Raw genomic sequence first — 24,234 nt, forward strand, 5'->3', positions numbered from 1 at the left:
TCTTGGAAGCCTTCGTTAGGCACCATGCAAGTTGCATGTGATGACGGCAGGAATTCACGGTCATGTGGCTGACCCTGTGTTGAATGTTGTGGCAGGGACAAGAGCGACGAATACTGTGCCAGCCTTGTGGATGTGCTGAGCCAGCCACCCTCCACAGACAGCAGCCCACCGTCTTCTGGAGACTGCAGCCCGCCCACCCCGGCCCACTCAACCCCAGAGAAAACACTCGACCTGCTGACAGCCGTCAAGGCAGCGGTGCACGCACACAGAGAGCAGCACTGTGTCACATCAGCCGGTGACAGCACAGCTTCTGCCAGCTGCCATGGCAGCAGGAGCCGGTCAAGGGGCTGCAGCCTCCAAGTATCTCTTGCAGGCTCGCAGCCCAGCGGCCAGCGGCAGTCAGGGGACCTTCCCATTGGCCCACAGAGTGCCAGCCCAGATGCAGCAGAGCTCTGCAGGTCATTGCGGCGGGCACAAGCTGCCCTGCTGGCCACTGCCTGGAGTGGCTCTGCGCGCCTGCCAGCAGAGCTCAGACAGCACTCCAATGTCCATGCTAGAGTGAGCCACAGCACATGCTGCATGCCCAGCAACGCAGCTGCTGTCGCAGCTGCAGCCCAGCAGCGCGGCACTCAATGCCAGAAGGTTGCTCCAGAGCCGGTCTGCCAGTCAATATCAGTGCAGGCTGCGGCCGGCGGCGCTGCCAGAGCAGCCATGCAGAGCAGGGCAGCTTTTGCCAGCAGGCGGGTGGCCCCATCGGATGCCTGCCCACAGCCCATGAAGAAGAAGACCCTGCTGCAGAAGATCGGAGGCTGTTGACAAGGCATTTGTGTACTCTCTCTGCATCTACCCGAGGCAGTGGGATGGGAGCGTGGACTGCTACTCCGGGGCAGTGAATACTACTGCCACACCAAGCAGAACGATGATGTCTTGAGCAAAACGTTCTGCATCGCCTCATGAACAAAATCAGGACTAAATAGCGTTGTGAACAATGAATGTTGTGGCATGTTGCTTGATGAGGGACATCAGTGCCAGAGAAGGTGTTGGGAACTGGCTGGCAATCAAGTTGACATAACATCATGTTGGCAATGTTGCTGTCGAGAGACCGGGCAGTGTTGTGCCACATGGGCGGGCAGCCACCTTTTCACATTTCATTGGTCAGAACACAGAGAATAGAACAGTGTCACTTAAAGACAGAAGAGCATGGACAAGGTCTGTGTCACTCCCACAGAATGGGCATTTGCTGCCCAGAGATTAAGATAGCGAATTCGGCATGCCCAGAGTTTCCTGCAAAGTATGTGGCGTGTAGCTTCATTCCCCATGCAGGAGGCTGGAATATCAAGGTGTTTCAGAGTGCCTGTGTACTCATTTAGGGTACACTAGAGCATGTTGCGTTCCGGGACTATTTGTACATCCAAACCATGTCAGCCAAAATCGCAAGCAGAGCTTGAGGGTGCTATTGGAGTTGTGCTCATTCACGAAGAAGGTGGACTGCCAATCATTGAAGTGACATTGGCATGGAAATTCCATACAGGTAACACACAAATATGTTTCAAAAAGGTTGTTGTAGAAATTCAGATCTGCAGTTTTTAGAATCCTGTCAAAGAACGGACATAGCGATCATGAGAATTCAACTTGTAAGTCGCCAGCCAGGAGGTAATACAGAAAGCCTGGCGTTGCTTGGCGTGAATTCAGCAATATGCTCAACATAGTCACTGGCATGGCATGCACAGCAGCTCGACAGCTGCAAGATGTCAGCCAGATTATGATATGAGTCCAGGCTAGATAAAGTCCCCATATGGATGTCGCTATACATTCATGATAGTGCCATGTGGGCACAGGCTTGCCATGGGACTTGGCAGACTTCAAAGTGTCCCAAAACTGCTCCAGCTCACAGCCCAATTTTGATCCCTTCACAGTGATCTCTCAACAAGCACACTGACACATCATACAGACACCTCTCGTATCCGTCAATACTCCAGGTGAGCCTCAAGTGGCCTTCTTCTTCTCAGTGGTGAGACCCACTGCTTCCCCCGCTGTCTGCAGCAGACTCTTGTCCCCATTGGCTGCCTTCAGGGCGTTCTCTGCATCAATCTGTTCCTGACTATCCTCCGAGTAATCAAACACCTGCAAACATATATTTTGTCTAAGCATCAGACAAAGACCTTAGAATATAAATGCTGACACAACAAAAGTTACTGTCGGAGCTCGCCTGCTTGAACTCGCCCACGAAGAGAGCATGCAGGCTGACTGCGCCCAGCACTGCCGGAACAATGTACAGCAGGGCTGGCTGAGCAGCCTCAAACACATTCATCACGATGATGGTGGTTGCCAGACCACCCACATAGCCAGCAAATCCACTGCGCCACACAGCATGTCAGAAGGGTGGAGTCCTGTACAAAAGCCCGAAAGAATGGACTCCTGTTCAAGGGTATTTTACGACATGAAGAGTGATACTGACAGTAGGATCTGGAGCTCTAGGACACTCGCAATATTGGTGTGGGTGGAGATACCTGTAAAAGAACTTGCTCCTGAAATTCTGCTTGGCATCATATCTCAGCACGATGGCCACAAAGATGCCTGGGATCACAATGTCTCCCAGCCCCAGCATGGAGAAGGGTGCCTTGGCCTCTGCCAGATCCAATACCCTTGGGAACAGCAGTTTGATGGGTGCGTCAAAGGATTTTGCCACTGTGACCTGCAGTTAAACATGGAAACCAAGTTTTTAGCAAAAGTCAGCCACTCCTTTAATCCTGTCTCCTCCTAGATATTCAATCTCACTGATTTTAGTGATCATGCTGGAAACCCGCAGGAAACCACATTGGCCCCACCATGACAGGGGTGCAGAAGACCCAGAAGATGTCATAGAAGAACAGTCCAGACAGGAGAATGGCTCCTGTCTGAATGGACCCCAAGGACAGATGCTCAATCCCCTCCACAGAAAAACAGATCCCCAGCACATTGTTGGCCAGCCAGTGCTTCTTGGCGTAGTACCAGCAGCAAAACGCCAGACTGAGCAGCCCTCCAATCAGTTCCGGCAATGTCGCAGAGAGGTCAATTGGATCCTGCACATGGCATCACGTTGAGCTCGACGTCAACATCATTGTTGCGGAAAGATAAGCATCCAGAGATCCATGCAGATCTTCATGCGCACAGACAGGCGGCAACAGAGCAGCGCACCTTACAGAAGTAAGGTATGCTGAATTTCTTCAGTTCACAGGATTTTGTTCTAAGTTTCCGCGGCAAGATGGCCTCAACGAGCGGCAGTGTTGCTGCAGTGATGGCGAAAGTGCCCAGCAGAACGAAGTAGGCGGTGAGCACTGCGTTGACAAGGTCCTTTGGCAGGAACTTGAAAAGGCAGAAGAGCCCAACGAGCACTGCACTTCCTATGAGGGGGAATTTGAGGGCATCCTGCACAAGGACAGCAGCACACATGAATCAATTATTGCCTACAGACACTTAATTGCCCAGCCCCCCAATAGTGATACCCTCGAGGCTGCTGCAAATTGAGCATTCGGTTACTTTCTGGAATGCTCATGCCAATGTACATGTTAATCATATGCTTCATCGAAGAAGAAAGGCAATCATGCAAGGGCAAAATAGCCAGAAGAAGGACTTGCCTTCCTGGTCATACTCTCAGCAGGAGGAGTCCCCTTCACAGAACGCAAGGATCCCACCAGGACACATAGAGAAGCTGTCGCTACTATATTGAGATTCGCAGGTACAGGCACGATGAGCGGCAGAAAAGTGATGGTGAACAGTGCCAGCTGGGCGATGAGAGCTGCTGCTCCAACACCGTGTGCAGTCCTTGGGCCTGGTGGAGCTTCTTTGACAGATTCGGTGCTCGACATCTTCCAAGATTGTTCGAATACAGATCAACAGCGTCTGGTGACTTCCTTGAAGGACTCTAAACAAAGATGGAACCTGCGACAGCTACTCATACGTGGGACGGGACGGGAATCATGCTAGAAATTGACGGACTTGACATAAGCACACAAAATCCCTTCTCAGTCACAGAGTGTCTGGAAATCACGAGGCGATGATCGCGCCCAAAAAGAAGACGCCCCGGGTCTTTAGGGTTACCCCAAGTCCCTTTTGCTCAATGACCCAAGGGAGATGAATTTTCTGGAGGGCTGAGGAATGTTGCTCGATTCCAGTTTGGTAAAATTTGTTGCTTTTTATTCGTAGCAGTCATTCTGAGTGACACAGGCTCCACCACATGCAGAGAAGTGCACAGGCGTGCAAATTGGCGCAGCGTTCACTGGCACAAATTCATGCATGGCTCCATATGGTGAGGCCCTGCCAGTGCCACACACATCAGTGACTGATCAGTGACGGTCATGATCATCATCACGATGATGGTGCATGCTAAATTGAGATTATGAGTTCCAGTCCTGGAACGAGAATCTCTCAATGTTACAAAGTCTGAACATGCCACATCTGTTGCAGGTGAAGTGGCATGCCATGTGCCAACAGTGTTCACCACAGCATCATGATACCGCAGCAACAAACAAAGCCCCCAGGGCCACACTATTACAAAGTAGCAAAATCTGGCCAGCATGGCCCAAAAGGCAGATCACTGATCTTAGATCAGAGGCACATATATTGCACAATGAATCTCTGCATGGACGAAACGGGAGAGTCACAAACGGAGTCAAGCCAAGAGACACTCAAACAAATAGGACGACGTAGTTTCTCAGGGCAAAGCCCAGGCAAGCGCCGCGTGAAGCAGGATGCCCAGGATTGCCGTCATCTGACAGCACATCAGGCTGTGTTCATGTAGGTGGATGTGTCAATCTGGTCTGGCAGGGGCTTGATGTCCACATCAAAGCGCTCCTGGACCTGATTGAGCACGGCTGAGTCCTGCTCTGAGGCCACAAATGTGATGGCCAGGCCCTTGGTGCCGAAGCGACCAGCGCGCCCCACCTGCACCAGTAAATAAAGCTCAGTAATATGCACGTCTTGTTATGAGAGGCCATGAGAGGCGAGCGAAACATGCCAAGGACTAGTAGCAGCGCCATGGACAGGACATACCCTGTGCAGGTAGGTGTCGGCGCCATTGCCGTGCCGCTCATCGGTCTCGGGCATGTCATAGTTGATGACAATGTTGACGCGCTCAATGTCGATGCCACGCCCCACCAGGTCTGTGGCCACGAGGATGCGCTTCTGGCCCTCCTTGAAGGCCTTGTATACCTTCAGCCTGTCATTGGGCAACTCTTCATTCAGTGCACTGACAGGAGAGGCACTTCAGCAACCGCATGACAGAACTGAAACGATTCAAGGGCCACATGATGACTGCTTGCAATACTGACTAGATTCATTGAGTAGGTGCATACCTCTCCTCCTGCTTTTGAGCGCTGTGGATGCAGATGGAGGGGAAGTTGCACTCCACCAGCAGCTTGTTCAGCTCCTTGGCGCGCATCACCGACTTCACGAAGATGACCACCTGCGTGCACACATCTCATGAACACCTCACAACCAAGTTCACATGACATGGTCAGCAACTCGCGCAAATGTCTTCAAATGGCCTCACCTGGTTGAAGTCCAGGGCATCGAGGAGGTCGTTGAGCTTGCGGTTCTTCTCCTCCTCGTTCAGCATGATATAGTGCTGGACCAGTCCGTGCAGCGTCAGCTTGGCCTCATCGTCAACGTAAATCTCCATGGGCTGCGAAGAGAAAAGTGCCCGGCACAATTTAGACAACAGCAGCCCTGCTACACCTCATAAGTGTGCCCAATCATGCCAGAGCCAGTCAATATGCCTCTGCCACGCAAGACACAATGCAGGACAACACATGTGCTGGTCCTAGCGACAACATGGCAGGATCAGACATGTATACGGAGCAGGACAAGCGCAAACGATGCATCAGCTTGCCAAAGATGGGCAGGGGCACTTGTGGCTTGCGCCGGCAGAGCGGCCCCTTCAGCGAACAGCCTTGCAGCCTCTGCGCTATCGACCAGCCGGGGGCCGGCCACTCCACCTTTCCGGCTTCACCACCACCGCAATTCTACTGCCACTACGTCCCACCCTTGTTGCTGACATATGGATTCTACTTCCAATTGTTCATGTCTGCTCTTGAGACTGATGACAGCTGCCGAGACTGCTGGTAAGGACGATTCCATACACGGCAAGATGCTGCAAGCTGGTCTGCCACTTCTCACTCAATCAAATCTGCATCATGTGCTGATGGCTGCTGGAGTGCTGAGTCCTTCTCAATGAACTGCCACGACTGGTAGTGAGCAATGCAGGACGAGCGCCTCTGCATCGCCTGGCTGAGCGGGGAGCCGGCCAAGAGGGGGACATACGTCGGACATGAACTTCTTGATGATAGGCCGGATCTCCGCAGACAGCGTGGCCGAGAACATCATGACTTGCTTGTCGTGCGGCGTCTGCTTGAAAATGTCCTGGACGTCCCCGCGCATGTCTGCAGTGCACACAACCTCCCTTCAATGAACACTTCCCTTCATTTGTAATAAATTCCAGTCACCACCGCTGCATCCCAGTTGTGAGAGGTTTGCAAGATATCAGACCAGACTGGGAGATCAGATCTTGCGTGCCTCACCTACGTTCTCCAGCACCTTGTCACACTCGTCGATGATGAAGTGGCGGATGGTCTTCAGGTTGAGCCCTGACCGCGAGAGCTGCACAGCATGCATGAAACATGGCTCAGTGCACTGGCACTTCCAACAATTCTGCCTTGCTTCACCAGGCAACAAACACCCAATAAATCCCAAAGGAGAAAACCAACTCGAAAAAAAAGACTACAAAAATGGTTTATGCCATGAGAACGCTTGCCTGCTTGAGACGTCCTGGAGTTCCCACGACTGCGTGAGGTGTGTTTGTCTTGAGCTGCTCGATTTGCTGTTTAATCGGGAAGCCGCCAAAGAAGTTCGCCACTCTCACGTTCGGCATGTACGTGCTGAACCGCTCGAACTCGTGGCAGATCTGCACAGCGGCACCAAACCAGTTGGGGCGGGATCAGCACCATAGCCGTGGTAGCACCCGGAAGCGGAGTCGTGCCAACATACCTGGTAGGCCAGCTCGCGAGTATGGCAGATGATCAGAGCTGCAACTTCGTTCTCCACGGGCTCCAACTGCTGCAGGACTGACAGCACGAAGACAGCGGTCTTGCCCATACCAGACTTTGCCTGGCAGATGACATCCATACCCAGGATGGCCTGGGGTATGCACTCGTGTTGCACTGCATGCACGAAACTAAGTCAGATCTGTTTATGGTGGTGAAATCCACCAACCGACAGGCAAAGACGCATGTTGCAAAAAGCGAATTACAGATATTCTTTGTGATTGCACCCACCTTCTGAAGGGTGCTCGAAGCCACAGTCCACGATTGCTCGTAGTAGTTCAGGTTTCAACAGAAAATCCTTGAAACCAGTGGAGTGGATGCCCACGTAGCCCTTCTTCGCCAAAGTCTCTGTGCCCTTGGCCTGGTTGGCTTCTTCGGGCTGATCTTCCTCATAGTCAACGAGCTCGTCCTCTTCCGGAGCCGCAGCGCCATTGATTGTGTCTGTCATCTTGACTGTAACACGGGATGCGCTTGACGTCGTCGGTTTGGTGCGGTTTGTTGTCTTCTGGCTCGCTTTGGGCGGCCTTCTCGAGTCAAAGGTTACGTTAGCGTGAGGGAACGCCTCGGTACAAGATGTTCAACAATCTGGGAACATGCACGCAGATCTGCAAAGTCCGAGAACCATTTTCTGCGCATTTTTTATTTTCTAAGTGGGATGCAGCACACAGCTGGCCTATAACTCTTTGTTGTCCAGCAGATACTTCTGCAATTTCTCTGCACATACGTCGTGGTGATCTGAACGTTGCTGTACAAGTCTAATGTCATGATTGGATACCCTTCGAACGTAAAATTATGACGGAGGCTCTGGTTGCGTATGCCAGTAGCGGCGATGACACGGACAAAGCAGGTAACTACCCTTTTCACTTGCTGGAGCTGCTGTCTTATTAAGGAAATGAGCTTCTGGTTTGCAAGGCTTCATCTCCTGTGCAGGAGATACGTCAGAAGACAGCTACTTTGTGGGATCGGATGATGAAAGGTAACAAGCATGCAATTACTTTTCATCTTATCCTGGTGCAAAAGAGCTCCGGTGCAGCTGTGCTATATCTCTGATGGCTTCGCAGTATCGATAGCGCCACAGCACGGCGGTTAGAAGCGGAGAGAAGGCTCAAGGATGCTGATGAGGTCTCCACGGGTGAGGTCCATTTCCAGCACCTCTTCAGAGCGCTCATGGCACCTCAGAACACTGCTGATGAAGGTCCTCAGTCCTTTTTCCCTACCCAGGACCTGCCAAGGATCTTCCGGATCCCTTATCAGCACTGGGGCAGATCAGGCAGGCGCCGTCCTATTTGACCCCGGAGGCCACACGACCTCTGGCAGCGCCGGTGCATCGCAATAGGCCAGCGCAGGCTGTGCCACCCCGAGAGGAGGACTTGCAGAGAGATAAGGATGTCGGTCCCAGCACCTGGGACATTGCTCGGATGGCACCGCCGCTCAAAGGACAGACGGACGCCAGCAAGCGCGGCCTGCCGGCGGGCGCGGTGGTGTCTTCAGCTGCAAAGCGCTACAAGACGGAGGATGGAGCCGAGGGCGGCATGGCCACAGCAGCACAGATCGCCATGCTGGGAGGGCAGTGGCGGCCGAGTGCAGATGAAGCCGATGCTCCAGCAAGCATTGGTCCTGCCCTGCCTGGTGGGCAGGACGATGGGAAGCAGGGCAGGAAGGGGCCCACCAAGGCGATGGGCGTGTCAGACTTTATGGACAAGGGAGTCGGAGGGGCGCAGCTGCCGCGCAGGCGGCAAGACAGAAAGGACAAGGAGAAGAGCAAGAGGCAGATGGGACAGAGTGCCATTGGCAGCTGGAAGACAGAAGCAGAAATGGTCTTGCGGCAGCAGTATGATAGCTGACAAAGCTCAAGCACATGATGTGCACGTGATGGTTATGGGCATGCACATCTATGTGATATTGGAGGAACAAATGTTGTTACAGATGACTTCTAAGATGTGTTCTTAGGTACAGGAATGGTGTGGCTGAAAAGCAATCTTGAAACTCAACAACGACAAGATCTTCTAGAAACTGAATAGCTTTGAAATATATACAAGGGACTTTAAACTAACTAGAAATATACAGAGGGCATCCTTGCAACAATGGCTTTGGGATTCTGCAACTCAACTAAGTCAACTTTGCTGCCATTCATTCAATGGTTTCCTTGCAGCCCTTCAATGACAGCATCCATTGACGCCAGGTACGCGGGGATGAAATGGTCAGCAACCATGCTATTGCACAACTTTACTCGAGAGTATGCCTCCTGCGCAAGGAACACTCTGGTCAGTCGAGCGTGCTGCAGCAGGGAGGCTGCACTCCACTTGAAGGTTGCGCATCTGAGTGGCACGCAGGAGGTAAGCATTACCTGAGGAACATTCTCAAGCAGCACATATATCTCCTTCTTCTGCGGCATATCCAGCTCCTCTGCTTCGGTGGTCACGGCCTCCCCCACCATGACCAGGCTGCCATCCACACCAGCCATGGACGTGTGCAAGGTCTGCTGCTCAAAGGTGGCATGTGGAGTCTGCCACGTGTTGCCCTGACCACCATTGCAGACTCTTCCTCAGCTGGCATCAGCAAGTTGCTCTCAACTTGCAGCCTGAAAAAATCGAGTGGTTTGGATTTCAATTTCCTGACAATATGGGTACCTCGTGCTGGAAGCCTGTCCGCTGTCGCACACAAAACTTCTCGGCATCACCAGCAGCATTTCCTGTCGAGTCAGATGCTTCCACATCCCTTGGTCCTTCACTAATGCCTTGTTCTCGGAAGGCGTCGTCAGGCAAGCGATCTGCAAAACACCGCAGTTTCAAGCGTGCTCTCTGGAAGGTAAATCAAAATGCTTGCATGCAGCCCACTCACAGAAAGCCAAAAGAGCAGGAAGACATGCCAAGGGCGCAGGGCAAGCCTTGTGTTGGGATTGGCAAAAATTTGCACCTCTGACCAGTCGAGCCGGCACTAGGTGCAGGATGCGGCCTGCTGGGTAGGTCATCCGCTTCCACTGCTCCTCTGAGTGCTCTGCCTGAGCGCTATCCCAATCAGGAGCCTCCATGCCAAACGCTGTGTCCTGGCCTGCCACCCCAGTGAAGACACCTGCTGGCAGCAAACGCACATTCACACTTTCAGCAAGACGTCTGGTAAGCAGCTTAGGCACCACCCTTCAACGGCCACTGTACCTGAGTTGGCCGGCCGGTCCGGGCGGCGCAGAACAGGTGTCGGGGAGCCCAGGATGCCGTCCTCCTGCTCTGCGGCTTCCACGGCGGCCTGCACTGCCTGCATGCCCTCCAGCAGCTCCTGCTCGCTGGGAAGCTGTGAGCGCCGCGGACCGTCCTCCTCACTGAAGGAGCCCGAGCTCGCCCCCATGTCCAGCTCCTGGGTGCACACAAATCTGCTCATTCCTCAGATGCCAAAGAGCTGCGCAGACTAGGTGCATGCATGCAACACTCTATCACCTGGCAACCATGCGTGCGTATTAGAATGAGAACAACCTGTGCTGGCGGGTCCACCATGGTTGCCGCATAGTTCGCAGCATACTCCATAGGATTGGAAGGCTCTGAGGGCTGCTGGACCTCAGTCTCAGCGCTGTGAGAAACGGAATTGCCACCCCACGTCCTTGCAAGAGCATCACCTGCTCGCCTGTTCCACACAGCAATGTAAGGCATTTGAAGCCATACTGCGCTGTAAGCTTGTCAAGCATGACAGACCACAGACTCACAGGCTTGACAAGGTAAATCATGGAAATTTTTATCACGTTTGGCCAAATGTATGCACCTGTAGATGCTCCTAGAGGAAGCTCTGACCCCTGCAGCTAGCCTCTGGCTCCACGTGAGCGTTCCCTCAATGCCCCCTGGCACAGGGGCTCCAGTGATGGGCTGCACTCTGGACAGCGCTTGCGTCCAGCCATCATTGTCATTCGCCTACACAGCCGGTCTTTGTTGGTGCATGCTGCAAATGCAGGTGAAGATATAGAAATGCATGGAACACATTTCAGGAGCAGGTTGTCACACCTGGAGATCTTTAGGGATCCAATTCCTTGCGAACTCCACATCTGCCATGCTGTCTCGGGCAGAGGCCCCAGACAATGTACCGCTGCCAACCATGTCTGTATCCACACCAGCACGCTCCACGCTCTCGACCGCCTCACTGGATCTTCGCTTTGCTGGCGACCTCCTTTGGTAGCAGGACCTGCATGCATGCCACGTGCAAGCTCCTGATCATCTCAGAGAGCGTACAATAACCTGCAAACATCATTCATGGCAGAGTGCATGCAGAGCAGAAGCAAGGAGGCTTGAAAAGCGTGCATACATGAATCGCTGAGACGCGGAAGCCAGCCTTGACGTGGTCCACACAGTGGCAGAGCCGACGCCAGTGATGCTGCTCTCCACAGCGCGCACAATGAGGTTGCTGCGCATGTCAGCCCGGAACGCCTCATACCAGGCGCTCCGTACCACATCCTCCCGCAAGGCATCTGCTGCACCTGCACGCCCATCACACCCCTGTTAGTAATAGTGCCAGGGATGTTTGTCTGTAAAGCTGAACTGTGCGTATGCCGCCTTAAGGCTTGTGTGGGCACGGAGACACTATGAGGATCACCTCGTGAGATGGTGGGCACTATGTCGGTGCTGTTGATGACTGTCGTGACGTAGCCGGCGCATGAGCGCGCCAGCTCCACGGTCATGCATGCCGGGCAGGCGATGGCCAGGCAGGTGGCATCTGCAAACTCCGGCGCAGCATCTCGCAGCCTGCGTAGCGCAGACATAATCGCACATGGCGTACTTTCAACCCTCATTTGGAGCAAGTTTATCGGAAGCGCTGGGTCATACAGGAGGTGGAAAGGCGCACATCATGGTGAGCATAGCTGCGGTGCCACCGCCGAGGGAGTGGCCCACTATCTTGCAGCAGTAGCCCGGATTTTCCGCCAGAGCATCGCGCAGCGGCTGCGCGGTTTCATGCATCAGCCACCGCGCCCCCGCCAGCATCCCAAAATGCGCATATCCCAGTACCACGCCGGCGCCGTCCACGATGTGGTGTGGCTTGCTGGCGCCCGTCAAACTCGTGAACATGTCCTGCATGACACGACCTTATCGTTCTTCTTTCCATGCAATCTGTGTTTATGAGAGCTTGTCAAGAGCCTCAAACAGCATCCCATAAGACAACTCACCTTGAGAGAGTGTGTGCCCCGGACGGCTAGAACAACGGTCTTCAGCTGGCGGTCGCACACAATGGCATAGCTGGGCTTCAGCATGCGTGCCATGGGGACCTGCACCCGAATGTCCTTTGCCTCGATGCCCATTCCGCGCAGCACAGCGGCCTGCGCAGAGGCGTGTCTCTCTCGCAGGGCTCTGCAGTATCGCATGTATCTCTGCACCGTCCGCAGCTCAACCTGCACCACAAATCGCCGCATGTTGGCAGGCTGGACACCACAAATCCTGCAGGTTTGCTGTGTCATCAATGCTCTTCCTTATGCAAAATGAGAGAAATTACTTACCACGAGGCTCGAGCGTTCATCTTGCGATAGCCCGAGGCCAACTATCTCGCCATGCTCAGCAATATCAGAAGCTGGGTGTTCCTCTGTGCCCCTCTGGGCCAGGTATGCCAGACCAATCAAAAGATCGGCAGTGCGCCACTTTCCCAGGGTTTCGCCATACATAAATCTGCATCAGGTAGGCAACATGAATCACTTATGGACCATAAGTTATGGTCCAACCGAAGGAAAGCTGGGGTTTAGAAGAACAGGACGAACCAGACATCCTGCAAGTGCCTGAAACAATGTGTTTTACGCGTTTCAGGCGCACCTCAGGGCTTCTGCGAAGAAAAACAAAGCCTCCAACCAATTGTTTGGCGCTTTGTGTGCGTTCTGGAATGCACCAGAAGTTCTGACCCCTGGGATGGGGTTGCCATCGGTGGCGCCACCAAACCCGCATGCTGTGATCCTTCTGGAGAAGAAATAGACTGCAACGGATGCACCTACCGCGGCCACGCCCACACCCGCCAGCTTTCCTGGGAATGCGACGACTGGGAGATCTTCAACGCTCTACATTCACCAGTTCTCTTTCGACAATTAAATGAATAGATATCATTGCAAAATTATCGCGATGCCACAAAGGGTCATTTGCTCCACAGCTACTGAAAGATGGCAAACAAACTCAAGGTATTTGTGACGAGTGAATAGCGGCAGAAGCACCCCGTATTTGCGATCGAAGGTGATAAATTCTGACTTTTATCGTTTCTGCCACGATACTGCATGAAAGTACGGAGAGCAAGAGAGGAGCACCAGCTCCAAGGTTGATGAGTAATAAGGTATCACGTGCCATCCTCAACGACCTGGATGCATCTTCAGCAAGTGAGGACAACTCAAATTCTTCACATCCTTAATAACATGTAAACAGACTCCCGAGAAGATTCCAGGAGAAGATGGGGATCAAGGTGAAAATTCAGCAGAGCATCCATCTCACTTATGTGCTTTGGTCTTTGTCGCACGTCGTGCATCCCGATGAATGTGTGCTTGCGTGCAGAATCTGACGAAATTGCTGGGTGATCATGCTCCGGGATGCTGTAAGGAGCAGAAGGTCGAAAACTATTTTGGCCGAAAAGTAGCTGTTGATGCGTCCATGCACATCTACCAATTTCTGGTGAGATACATTGGATGAGGCTTGCCTGATGAACATCATTTACATAATATATTTTCGTCGTGACATGTACAAGCGGCTTGAACCTCTGATGGCAAGTATTGTCATGATGATGAACACTTGCAGGTTGTGGTGGGAAGGACTGGCGACCAAACCCTGACCAGCGAATCAGGCGATGTCACCAGGTACGCTTGATGATTTTGAATTCACTGCTCGAAAACATTCAGTCCTTGCATTATCTGAATCTGCTGGTCTGTGTGCAGTCACCTGCAGGGAATGTTCTTCAGGACAGCAAAAATGTTGGAAGTCGGCATGAAGCCAGTGTAAGCCTACCTACCATTTTGGTTCCTTTTATAATCTTGTACACTGTCTCTGTCCGCCTGCCTGACTTTTCTGGTCCTGTGCAGGTATGTCTTTGATGGGAAGCCACCGGCCTTGAAAAAGGAGGAGCTGTCTAGGAGGCAAGTTTGTAAATACTTAAGACTGCTACATGATTGATTTGTTCCTGTCATGCAGTATTTACATGTTGCATGAAGGTTGGCCTGTTTGCAGGGTGGAGAGGAGGGGTGATGCAACGGATTTGCTCACAGAAGCCAAGGAGGTACATCAATAACCGGCAGCAGTGTGTTGCTCTGTGCAATTTCTGTTGGCAACAAGGAATGTGCAGGAATCTGCTGAGACTTGAATTGACTAATTACCTGCTGGACTGGCAGACTGGTGCAGATGCAGACATTGAGAAATACAGCAAGAGGACAGTGAGAGTGACGCCGCAGCACAATGAGGAATGCCGCAGACTGCTGCGCCTGATGGGAGTGCCTGTCGTGGAAGTATGCCCTAAGCAGCACGTTGCCTGTTGCTCGTACCAATATTGCATAATTCACATTATGTCGTTGCTTATAATCATTACGGGTGTGCAGGCACCTTCAGAAGCAGAGGCGCAGTGCGCGCAGATGTGCAAGGAAGGGCTGGTGAGACTTCGTTTGGTCATTGTCCGTTGCATGTACCAAGCGTGGCTGCTCCATGATTAAATAGCGTGAATTGGCAGTCCCTTCCCGCAATCTGAGAGCAGGTGTACGGGATTGCATCAGAAGACATGGATTCATTGACATTTGCAACTCCCAAGCTCATACGGAATCTCATGAAGCCTCAGACGCAGAATGTGCCAATCAACGAATACGATTATGACAAGGTTCGCAAACGACATGCTTTTGCGACCACAGCTGTTTACTTCTTGGATGAAATGCTCAGTGGTCAAGGATGGTGTTGCACAGGTGCTTGAGGGCTTGAATCTGACCAGCGATCAGTTTGTGGACCTGTGCATTCTGTGTGGATGCGACTACTGTGGCACGATCAAGGGTATGGTGCCGCTTTGGCAGCTCATTCCCTGCACTGCGGATGACAGACAGGGTGTTACATTCAGCGCATGTCAATGTCTTCATTGACTGATAGTACCAATCTTGTCAGTCACTCAGCAATCATGATGCAGGCATTGGAGGCGTGACTGCTCTGAAGCTCATCCAGAAGCACAAGCGGCTGGAGGATGTGCTGGCCAGCATGGAGGGCGGCCGCTACGAGATTCCAGACCCCTTCCCCTTCGAGGAAGCACGCCGCCTGTTCAAGGGTGCCCAGTTCCCCACAAGCATTTTAACAGATACTATCACAGAGTGCTGCTGATAATGCTTAATTCTTCATGTCCTGGAAAAGTTCCCAGATGTACTGCATGTTGATTGCCAATCATGACCCCTTGTTTTGCCATGGCAGAGCCGGATGTCCTGAAGGGAGACAGCATGCCTCAACTGAAGTGGACAACGGCTGATGAGGAGGGCCTGGTGCAGTTTCTGGTTGGGGACAAGAGCTTCAACGAGGACAGAGTCAGGAAAGCGGTGCAGCGCGTGAATGCGGCAAAGTCAAAGTCCACACAAGGTTCGCCACGAGAGCAGGCTACTTTATCATCAACCCCCTTCCGCTTTTGTTGAGGAGTCTTATATCTATCTTGTTGGTGTCTTTGGCGTGACAGGTACATCAAGTGACTGGGCAACTTGTTGTGCAGGACGATTGGAGAGCTTCTTCGGCCCCGTAAGCATCAAGACTTCCGACACAGGGAAGCGCAAGGAACCAGCCACAGGAAAGGGCAAGGGTCAAGCGGCGAAGAAGGGCAAGTCAGGTGTGGGCGTCAAGAAGAAGTGACGATGCCTAGGCGCTGACTTCAACTGCATAATGTAGCGTTCTTAACTCTTACATTCTTAACTCGTCAACGGCCTCTTTTGGCCAGGACAGCACCACGTGAGCTACTATGTCATCAATAGCAGCTGCAGCATGCTTCCAATTCATGCAAAGCTCAAGTCCAGCCTGTAATTTCACACAGATTCAGACAGGCTCATCTCAATACACAATATCAGCACAGCAGTCCAGCTTCACCCCACACTTTGAGGCACACGTTGCAATGGCGGTAAGAGCATCTACCTGAAGTCTTAAAGTATCATCTCGTGAGCCTAATTCTTACCGCCATAACCCTGGCAACTATTTGCTCCAGTTCCAAGAGAGCATGCTAGCACCGCTTTGTTGCACACTATCAACTGTACTGCAAGATCATTGCAGGCGAGTGCTCATCATCTGAGCTAATTCCATCATGCAGGATCACTGCAGTTGGCTTGTGGCCATAACGCATCATCTGTCTGGATGGTCTGTCAAGTCTCAGAAGATTGGTCAGTAGTCACAGCAGGGCCTTGGCTTGGGCTGCTGCACATCAGCGAATGACTCAAACGTATTGCATACTATACGTAATGTAGCTTTGAAGCAGGATTTGGTCAAGCTTGGATCCTTAAGGATCACTTTGCACCAAATCAGCTGCTAGCATCAGTAGGTCTAATTTCTCAGATAGAGGCATAGATATTTTCGACAGTTCCAGGTCGTATACCAGCCTTGAATACTACTCACTCCCCCCTAAGGAAAAGCACACAGCAGCATCGTGTGCTTCAAGATCACACCAGGCATTGCCAACGTCGTGTTGTCGGTGCACCCATTCTCCACCAAGAGAGGGGCGATCTTTCGTCTGTCTTCCTGTTGATCTCCAATTTAATGTCCTATGGGACGTTTCTGGCGATCAGCATTGCTTTCTGTGCTGTTCGAGACAAGGTAGGTCATACCCTAGGCTCACAGCTGGGGAATTTCAATAGAGGCTGGCGCAATCTGTCGATGGCACAGTCCCGATATGCATATCCTACAGAGTTTAGGATTGATTTTACATCCTATGGGATGCAATCCACCAGGAAATAACAATCACCTGAGCGGTCTGAGACACCCAGGTGCCTCAGGCAGGCAACAATAAGTCCAAGCTGCTGCATGCCACTTTAAGAATGGCGCAGCAGGAAGATCACTACAATAACGTATGGTCCTGTTTAAAGCAAGTGCATGGATGTCCACATTTTGTTATCTGGGTGTATAAAACAAGGCCCGCCCACAACGGCTTCCATGTCTGTGCATGTCCATGTTTTGCACAGACATGGAAGCTGTTGCATGCCTTCAAGTTCCTTCCTATGCTCTTCTGCAAGCCCTATTTAGAGGCCATGGCATTAGAGGCCAGGACCGCTGTGAAATGCTCACCCTTTGAAAAGGCAAACATAATTACAAATGCCCATTGCTGTCAAGCGCCATGGATTTCAAAGCTCTGCCGAATCAGCGGAACCAGCCCCAAAGCAACACATTCATTTCATGCAAGGAGTGCACACAACAAAGCACACCTACTATGTCACTTCCACTGCAGTAGGGGAGTGGTGGATTTAAGAATCATATATATTGCAGTGCGCACAAGGCCACAAAGAAGGCATCTGCAGGGTGTTCTGAGCTGGCAGACGTCTGCGCTGACGACACAAGACTCCCTTCAGGACCCATCTGTGACTTCTCTGTCAGTGATGTCACGGTAGTAGATTCTGTCCTGGCGAGCGCGGCCCGCAGATGAGGAAGGTGCTCCCGCCACATTCAGGCACAGCTCCTTGACAGTCCGCAGGCTGAGGGCGTGGCCGAGGTTGGCCACGATGCGCCGCAGATCGTCCACCTTGATGTAGCCGCAGCCTGTAGGCATGCAACATGCATGTTAGGTTCAAAACACTGAGAGTGTGTAAGTGAGAATGATAATAAACTCAGAGGTGAGGCATTTGGAAATCCAGTGAAGGGATGCGCCGCACAGTTGCGGTCAAAGTAGCGGAAGGCAAGCAGCAGCTCCTCGTCGACTTTGTATTTCTTCTTCTTCTTCTCCTTGTCCTTATCCCCGGACGCGCCCTCCTCATGCTTTTCCACTTTTGCCGAGCCGTTCTCCACAGGTTTCTCAGCAGGAGCCTTGGCCTCCTTTGGCTGATCCTCCTTTGCAGGCTCAGCTGCTGTGTCCTGCACACCTGCTGCCTTGCCGCCACCCTGCATGATCACATGCTTTCTCATTGGCACAATTACCATAAATTCTGTGCATCTGCTGCATTGTATCTTGAGGACAACAGGGACACATTGTGAAACAGCACAGGGCATAGGATCTTGAGCATGGCCCAAATTCCACACATCACTCACCTCTTCTTTGGCAGTGCCCTCAGCCTGCACATCCACAGCAGCTGTCTTATCTGTAGGGGCTGCTTTGTCAGGCGTCTCCTGGGCTGCTTCCTCACCCTCGCTCTTCCCTCCGTTCTCCCCAGGCTCGTCCGCCTCCGCCTCTGCATTACCCCCCGCCTTTGCCTGAGCCTGCGGTTGCAGGAACAATGACCGGTTTAGTGCAGATAACACATCTGGTGGGTCACATTTCAAATCATGCGACTACATATATGTATCATGTCAGACACTCGTAAGCATCCTGGACCCAGGCAGCACTTTGTTCCGCCCACGCTGCACAGGACACCCACCTTCCTGCCACGGCCCCGAGCTGCGCGTCCGCGGCCTCTGCCACGGGTGGTCCTCCCCTTTTTGCCGCAGCCTGCTCCCTTGTCGGGTGATCCCTCGCCCTCCGCCAACTCTTCCTCCTCCTTTGCGTCTCCTTCCACTGCACCAGCCGCCTCCCCTTCTTCGCCGCCCTCGGCCTTGACAGGTGCAACCTCCTCCGCAGCTGCCTCCTTCATCTCTGTGTCTGCAGCCTGCACTCACGACACACCACCAGGACGTCAAGAATTGCTCCTGCATGGCAAACTCATGAGGCAAGCATTAGAGCAACAATGCAAGCCTTGAATATTGACATCCACATTCGGACAGCGCATTAGAGCAACAATGCAAGCCTCAAATACTGACAGCTACAACCGGACAGCGGTGTCAGATGTCACCTCCAGCACAGGTCTTCCATTCTGGCTTTCCTCCTTGACAGGTGCAGCGATCTCGTCCTCCTCCTTGACGGCAGCAGCCTCTGGTTCAGCCTGCTTTGCTTCCTCTGCGGCCTTCTCCTTGGCCTCGGCAGCTGCCTTCTCCTCCTCGCGCTTGCGCTTGCGCTCCTCGCGCCGCTTGAGAGCAGCACTCCTGCACAATAATAGCGCATGTAAGAGGACCAAGCCATGACAGATGTGTGGATTGTTGCACACATGCTTGATTGCTTGCCGCCTCTGCCTTTGCCTTTGCATCACCACGTTGCCCTCACCTTTCAGCATAGAGGGACTTGAGAATGCGCTCGCCATAGTCTCGCGCCAGCATCTCCTGGAAGCCCTCTGCAAACAGGCTGAGCTCCATCGTGGACTCGTCACGGTCCTGCGCAAAGTGCATGGCTCAGCAAACATCAACACAGCTGTAAATCAAGAAGAGCAGCATCATGTGAAGTCTGAGGCATCCTTGCGGCCAAGTACATTCCCATACTGATTATACAAGGCATCCTGACGCAATGAGTCACCTCTTCGTCATAGTCCAGGAGCCCATCAAGGCTGATGGATGCCGACCGCCACCTCTCCTTGGCAGAGCGCTTGCCACGGAAGAGCAGCCGTGGAACCTCAGGTACTTTGGCATCGGTCTCTGCTTCCTGGGGTGCCTCGGGAGCCTGCCACATGTCAGAACATATATGTCAGGAGCTGATGGTCAATTCAGTGCAGTTCCTTGGAATCAATGCACTTCCTAAAATATAAACTCCATTGATCGACATGGAATTAATCATTGACTGCCATACCTTGTTATCTGCGTCCTTTATGTCTGTGTCGACCACCTTTCCATGGTCCTTCTTCTTCTCTTCCTCCACGTCACCAGTCTTGGCTCTCTTTGCAGGCTTCTCAGCACCAGCAGGCTCATCGTCCTTGACTGCAGCACCCTCAGCCTGCAAGTTACATGCGTTTGAATTAGGCTCTGAAAAAAGGACTACAGCACTAACTGGATCGATAATGATGCTTTGCAGACAACTGTTCGCGCTAGATGGCGCAAACACAGCAACCTCATGCATGTGCGTTTGAGATACCAACCTTGGTGGCTTCTTCAGGCTTGGCCTTTTCCTCCACAGCCTTCGCCTTGCTTGCCTTCTCCTGCATGCAAGGAAATCGTCACATCCTGTGCAGCCCAATGGGTAGTATAAGCACAAGTGGATGAATGTGCACAGGTTGGCTAAAGTCTCTATTACCTCTTCTTCCTTCTTGGTGACGGCCTCCTCGCGTGCGGCCTTCCCCTTCAGCCAGGCCTCTTGCTCCTTCCAGGTGCTCTGCCAGTCCTCAGGCATGACCCTCCGTGCAATTGCCAGAAAGATCACAGTGATCTGCAGACCATCCAACCCTCAATGCCAGTGTTGATGACCACACCACAGAAAGTGGCGCACAAGCGCAGCCCAGAATTTGATATCTAGCAGATGACCTCGCAAAATTCCTACTCAAGACCTCTTATAACGCACAGAAGTGTACCTCCGTGCTCTCAGTGGCGTCTGGGGAGAGGCTGCTGGGCGGCCGCTGGTAGTGCACCTCGATCACGGGCAGCCACTCCTTGCAGGCGCTCAAATCTACACCCAAGAGCTTCTTTGCATGCCGCACGCACGTCGCAATCAGCGGCTCAGTGCTCCTGCGCACACCAGGTGATAGTCAGACTCCAGGCCTACTCACAAGTGCCTCTACTTGTGCCACTGTGGATTGGAGAGCGCAAGAGCTGCATGCTTGGGTGTGCTCACTTGGAGGCGTCTGTGATGGGGCCGTCCAAGGAGGGGTCATGCTGGCCACCAATGGCGGTGATGCCGCTGCGTTCCACGCGGCCGTCATCCTTGTCGGTCTCGGTGCGGACCGTCAGGAACTTGAGCAGCTGGTGCAGGTGCTGGCCTCCATGGTGCACGCCCTTCAGCAGCTCCTTGCGCGCATCATCGTCCAGGCCAGACAGCAGCACGACCTATGCGCCAGGAATGACAAGACTATATAAGGATAGAGGACAGTTTACCGCTGATGCTCCTGTGCAGATACACTTTGAGGCAATGAATGACTCCTTTGGATGTTAATGCATGGCACTTACCCTGGCGTTCCACTTGACTGCGCCTTCAGCAAGGCTGACAGGCTTCAAGTCCGGCATGGGCGATTCTTCATAGTCCACCTCGTGCTGGAAGTGAACAGGCTCGAACAGCCGCCAGAGCACGCTCTTCCTGCCGGTAGCAGCCACAGGCTGCGCCTGCAAGTGACAAAGGGATGTTCACGTCAGCTGTTTGGAGCCACACAGTGCAGCAAAATTGGTCCGATCACAATGCAAAGAGACACAAGGGACGCGCCGGGCGTGCCTACCTTGACCCAGGTGGAGGCCACCTTGGAGAAGTCAGCGGAAACATAGAGGCGGGTGCAGCGATGGATGACTTCGTGGTAGTCGCGCTCCAGGGTGACCAGGGGGCGCGACGACAGGCGCACAGCATAGTCGGGCTCTTTGCGCCGCACTGGGGACGGACGGCGCGGGCTACGGTGCGGAGGCGAGGTCAGCCGAGACCTGGACCGCGGGGCGTCCCGCTCTTTGGCCTCGCTGCACAGCCCCAGCATGCTTCAAGAGATGTGCCCTACAGAATGTTCATCCCAACACAGGCAGCTGCAGATGTCATGCATGGTATTATGTTTTGCATCTAATGCAGTGTCTGCATCAGGAAGTGCATGCTCATGACACTGCTGAAGCGGAGGCAAGTCACCTGTCCCGCTCGCGATCACGGCCGCGTGGGCGCTCAGCCGTGGCCGTGGCTGTGGCTGTGATGCGGGACTCGCGCGGCCGATCGCGCTCGCGCTCGCGTGCCTTGGCCTCGTCGCGCTTCTCCCTGGCGGCGTCGGCCATGCGGGCGATTTCGCGCGCGCTCTGACCCACTTGCGCAGCGGCCGCCGCACGGTTGGCCTGGGCATGTGCCGGCGCGCCACGAGCAGCTGGCGGCGCCTGCATAGCGCCGTAGGGGCCTGGGCCCCCAGAGAAACCACCACGACCTCGCCCTGTGCATGCAGTGCGACGGCGTGAGATCCAGAGAACTCATCTCCCCTGATCCACTCTCTACGCCTTGCCAAACCAGTCAACGAGAGAGTAGTGCGATGCTCTGGAGATGTGTCTGGCAAAAGCCCAGGGGGAGACCACCTGCAGCAGGAGCTGCAACGCCCCTTCCCACGTGCGGCTGCACAGCAGGGCGATGTGCTTGCACCGGCGGCCGGACGCTGCCAGGAGCCTGCACCACAGGACGCGCATACGAAGGCTGGGAGCTGGCTGCTGCCGCTGGCCGCACTGCAGCGCCGCGCCCCTGGGTGCTGGGCGCTGTGTACCCTGGAGTGCCATATTTTGGGCCGCCAGCAGCAGGCTTGTACTGGCTCTGCTGCCCTGTGGCCGCATAGGAGCCCTGCTGGGCTGCGGGCTGCTGCTGCCCATATGTCGCAGCGCCAGCAGCAGGCGTTGCCTGGGAGCCGTAGCTTGATCCGTACTGTGCAGCAGAACCACCGGTCGGCTTGCATGCGTGGTGCATGCAGGTTGAAAAACAAGAGAAACGCAACTAGGGAAGGAAAATTTCTGCTGCTGTGTTGGACCCTGATGCTGGCGACCTCTGAATCCAACACAGATCACATTGTCTTGTCAAGCATTGCCTCGGTGTTGAAGGTCAAACGTGGGCGCAGGGTGAGGAGGGTGCAGGAGCCCAAGGTCGCTGGTGAAGCAAGTACGGCAAGTCTACCTGCTGCTTTCCAGCCTGCTGAGAGAAGCCTCGTGCAGGAGCTTGGCGTGGATATGCAGCCTGCGGGGCTGGTGTTGTTTGCTGGGGCACTGTGTAGCCTGCTGGTGTTGTTTGCTGGGGCGCTGTGTAGCCGGTGCGAGCGGGCGCGGTCTGGCCATACGCGGCAGGGGCGGTGGGCTGCTGCGCGCTGTAGCCCTGGGCGGGAGCGGGTGATGCATGGGATGCATACTGACCCTGGCCTACATTGCTCTGGCCGGCATATGCAGGGGTGGTCTGCTGGGTGCCGTACCCGCCTGCAGCCGCGCCCTGTGCGGTGCCATACCCAACAGCAGGTTGCTGTTGGGGCTGCTGTGCCGAGTAGGCCGACGCCTGCTGGACGGTTCCATAGCCGGAGGCGGGCTGGGCAGTGCCGTAGGAGGCTGTTGCAGTGCCTTGCTGAGAAGCGTACGTGCCTGTGCCATAGGCCTGTTGCGTCTCCTGCAGCAGGGGATTGCAGGGCCATCAAGAGCGGTTTCATGGTGCTGTCACAGGTGGAAGGTCTTCGCAAGTCTACACCTCCTTGCCATGCATGATCAACATAGCCACATTGTATTTTGGGATTTCCTTGTGCGAGCCACAGGGAGCCCAAAACTGGGTCATAGCTTTCAAGAGAATAGTGGCGACTCACAGGCGGATACTGCTGAGCGGCATATGCTGCCGCAGGGGTTGCTTGCTGGGCGTTGTATTGTGTCTTGCTAGCTTGAGAGGGATTGTAACCAGCAGGCGACTGCTGTGCTACGGTAGATCCGTACTGGTATGAGGATGCTGGTTGCGCTGCTTGTGCCGGCTGCGGATAAGCTGGGTAGGTCTGCTGACTGGAGCTCCCACCCTGCACCTGTGCCCAAAGAACATAAGAGCACACTTGAGCATGCCCGGATTGCAGAAGCTTTTCAGCGTAAAGCTTGTGTGTCTGAAAAGAAAACTTATACTTGTGCGGGTGCAAAGAACACAGCTGTGAAGTAATACAAGAGGACTGGAGTGTACTTGCGCCACGATCTGGGACAGCTTAGCCTGCTGTTCTGGCGCCAGCCCTTGCGCAGCCTGAGCAACCGCGCCGCTGCCCGCAGCAGACTGGCCTCCAACAGAGTACCCATATGCGGCAGGTTGCTGGCTGCCATAGGCGTTCTGCATGTGCAGTGCTTGGGTTTGGCAAACTTTCCACTTTGCTTGCTTAAAGAGAGCTCTCAGAAAGGAGGAAAAGTGTCACGAATTGAAGTTGTACTTGAAAAGTGAGATGAGATCATTGTCTATGCCCCAGACCTGGGTTGTGCCATAGCTCTGTTGGCCGCCGCTGTAAGCACTCGAAGTGGTCCCATACCCCGGCGTTGCAGGAGAAGTGGTTCCATAAACAGATCCCTGTGGGGCTGAAGACTCGTTGGCTATTTGTCCAGTCTGATAGTTTCCATAGGAGATCTGTGGC

At 53.7% G+C, this 24,234-nt stretch overlaps 5 protein-coding genes across 5 annotated transcripts; 1 reads left to right on the top strand and 4 right to left on the bottom strand.

Annotated features, from left to right (window-relative positions):
- Window positions 1-60: 60 nt before the first annotated feature.
- Window positions 61-3,848, bottom strand: COCSUDRAFT_38415 (eukaryotic-type signal peptide peptidase; the record flags this gene model as incomplete). The annotated part of the gene is made up of 6 exons (XM_005643718.1): window positions 61-149; window positions 2,197-2,357; window positions 2,511-2,695; window positions 2,829-3,062; window positions 3,178-3,408; window positions 3,657-3,848. 6 exons carry the CDS (start codon window positions 3,846-3,848, stop codon window positions 61-63), a joined length of 1,092 nt encoding a protein of 363 aa, XP_005643775.1.
- Window positions 3,849-4,394: 546 nt separating this feature from the next.
- On the bottom strand, window positions 4,395-7,566 carry COCSUDRAFT_54781 (nuclear RNA helicase-like protein Bat1). Its single transcript, XM_005643719.1, has 9 exons — window positions 7,311-7,566; window positions 7,024-7,196; window positions 6,791-6,940; window positions 6,558-6,636; window positions 6,301-6,419; window positions 5,531-5,662; window positions 5,334-5,443; window positions 5,032-5,197; window positions 4,395-4,923 (listed from the first exon to the last, which is right to left on the bottom strand). The coding sequence occupies exons 1-9, from the start codon at window positions 7,525-7,527 to the stop codon at window positions 4,762-4,764; spliced, it is 1,308 nt and encodes a 435-aa protein (XP_005643776.1). The 5' UTR covers window positions 7,528-7,566; the 3' UTR covers window positions 4,395-4,761.
- A 135-nt stretch (window positions 7,567-7,701) lies between these two features.
- Window positions 7,702-13,547, bottom strand: COCSUDRAFT_49060 (alpha/beta-hydrolase; the record flags this gene model as incomplete). Its single annotated transcript, XM_005643720.1, has 15 exons — window positions 7,702-7,926; window positions 8,010-8,055; window positions 8,141-8,211; window positions 8,301-9,324; window positions 9,427-9,600; window positions 10,003-10,151; window positions 10,235-10,430; window positions 11,066-11,243; window positions 11,397-11,535; window positions 11,652-11,800; window positions 11,901-12,124; window positions 12,220-12,441; window positions 12,547-12,712; window positions 12,854-13,058; window positions 13,514-13,547. The coding sequence occupies 12 exons, from the start codon at window positions 13,545-13,547 to the stop codon at window positions 9,214-9,216; spliced, it is 1,947 nt and encodes a 648-aa protein (XP_005643777.1). The 3' UTR covers window positions 7,702-7,926; window positions 8,010-8,055; window positions 8,141-8,211; window positions 8,301-9,213.
- COCSUDRAFT_68029 (PIN domain-like protein) lies at window positions 13,439-15,874 on the top strand (the record flags this gene model as incomplete). Its single annotated transcript, XM_005643721.1, has 13 exons — window positions 13,439-13,484; window positions 13,574-13,690; window positions 13,814-13,872; window positions 13,951-14,010; window positions 14,095-14,148; window positions 14,240-14,288; window positions 14,401-14,514; window positions 14,605-14,655; window positions 14,757-14,876; window positions 14,959-15,043; window positions 15,174-15,308; window positions 15,449-15,610; window positions 15,738-15,874. The coding sequence occupies exons 1-13, from the start codon at window positions 13,473-13,475 to the stop codon at window positions 15,872-15,874; spliced, it is 1,155 nt and encodes a 384-aa protein (XP_005643778.1). The 5' UTR covers window positions 13,439-13,472.
- A 1,421-nt stretch (window positions 15,875-17,295) lies between these two features.
- COCSUDRAFT_49062 (hypothetical protein) lies at window positions 17,296-23,945 on the bottom strand (the record flags this gene model as incomplete). The annotated part of the gene is made up of 19 exons (XM_005643722.1): window positions 17,296-17,758; window positions 17,872-18,097; window positions 18,245-18,412; window positions 18,571-18,798; window positions 18,982-19,171; window positions 19,290-19,396; window positions 19,536-19,679; window positions 19,806-19,949; window positions 20,092-20,151; window positions 20,247-20,378; window positions 20,521-20,674; window positions 20,781-20,992; window positions 21,113-21,265; window positions 21,376-21,604; window positions 21,765-22,000; window positions 22,193-22,280; window positions 22,375-22,529; window positions 22,866-23,252; window positions 23,799-23,945. 19 exons carry the CDS (start codon window positions 23,943-23,945, stop codon window positions 17,568-17,570), a joined length of 3,351 nt encoding a protein of 1,116 aa, XP_005643779.1. The 3' UTR covers window positions 17,296-17,567.
- Between the last annotated feature and the right edge of the window lie 289 nt (window positions 23,946-24,234).

This window comes from Coccomyxa subellipsoidea (genome assembly GCF_000258705.1).
Source record: "Coccomyxa subellipsoidea C-169, whole genome shotgun sequence".
Lineage (NCBI taxonomy): Eukaryota > Viridiplantae > Chlorophyta > Trebouxiophyceae > Coccomyxaceae > Coccomyxa > Coccomyxa subellipsoidea.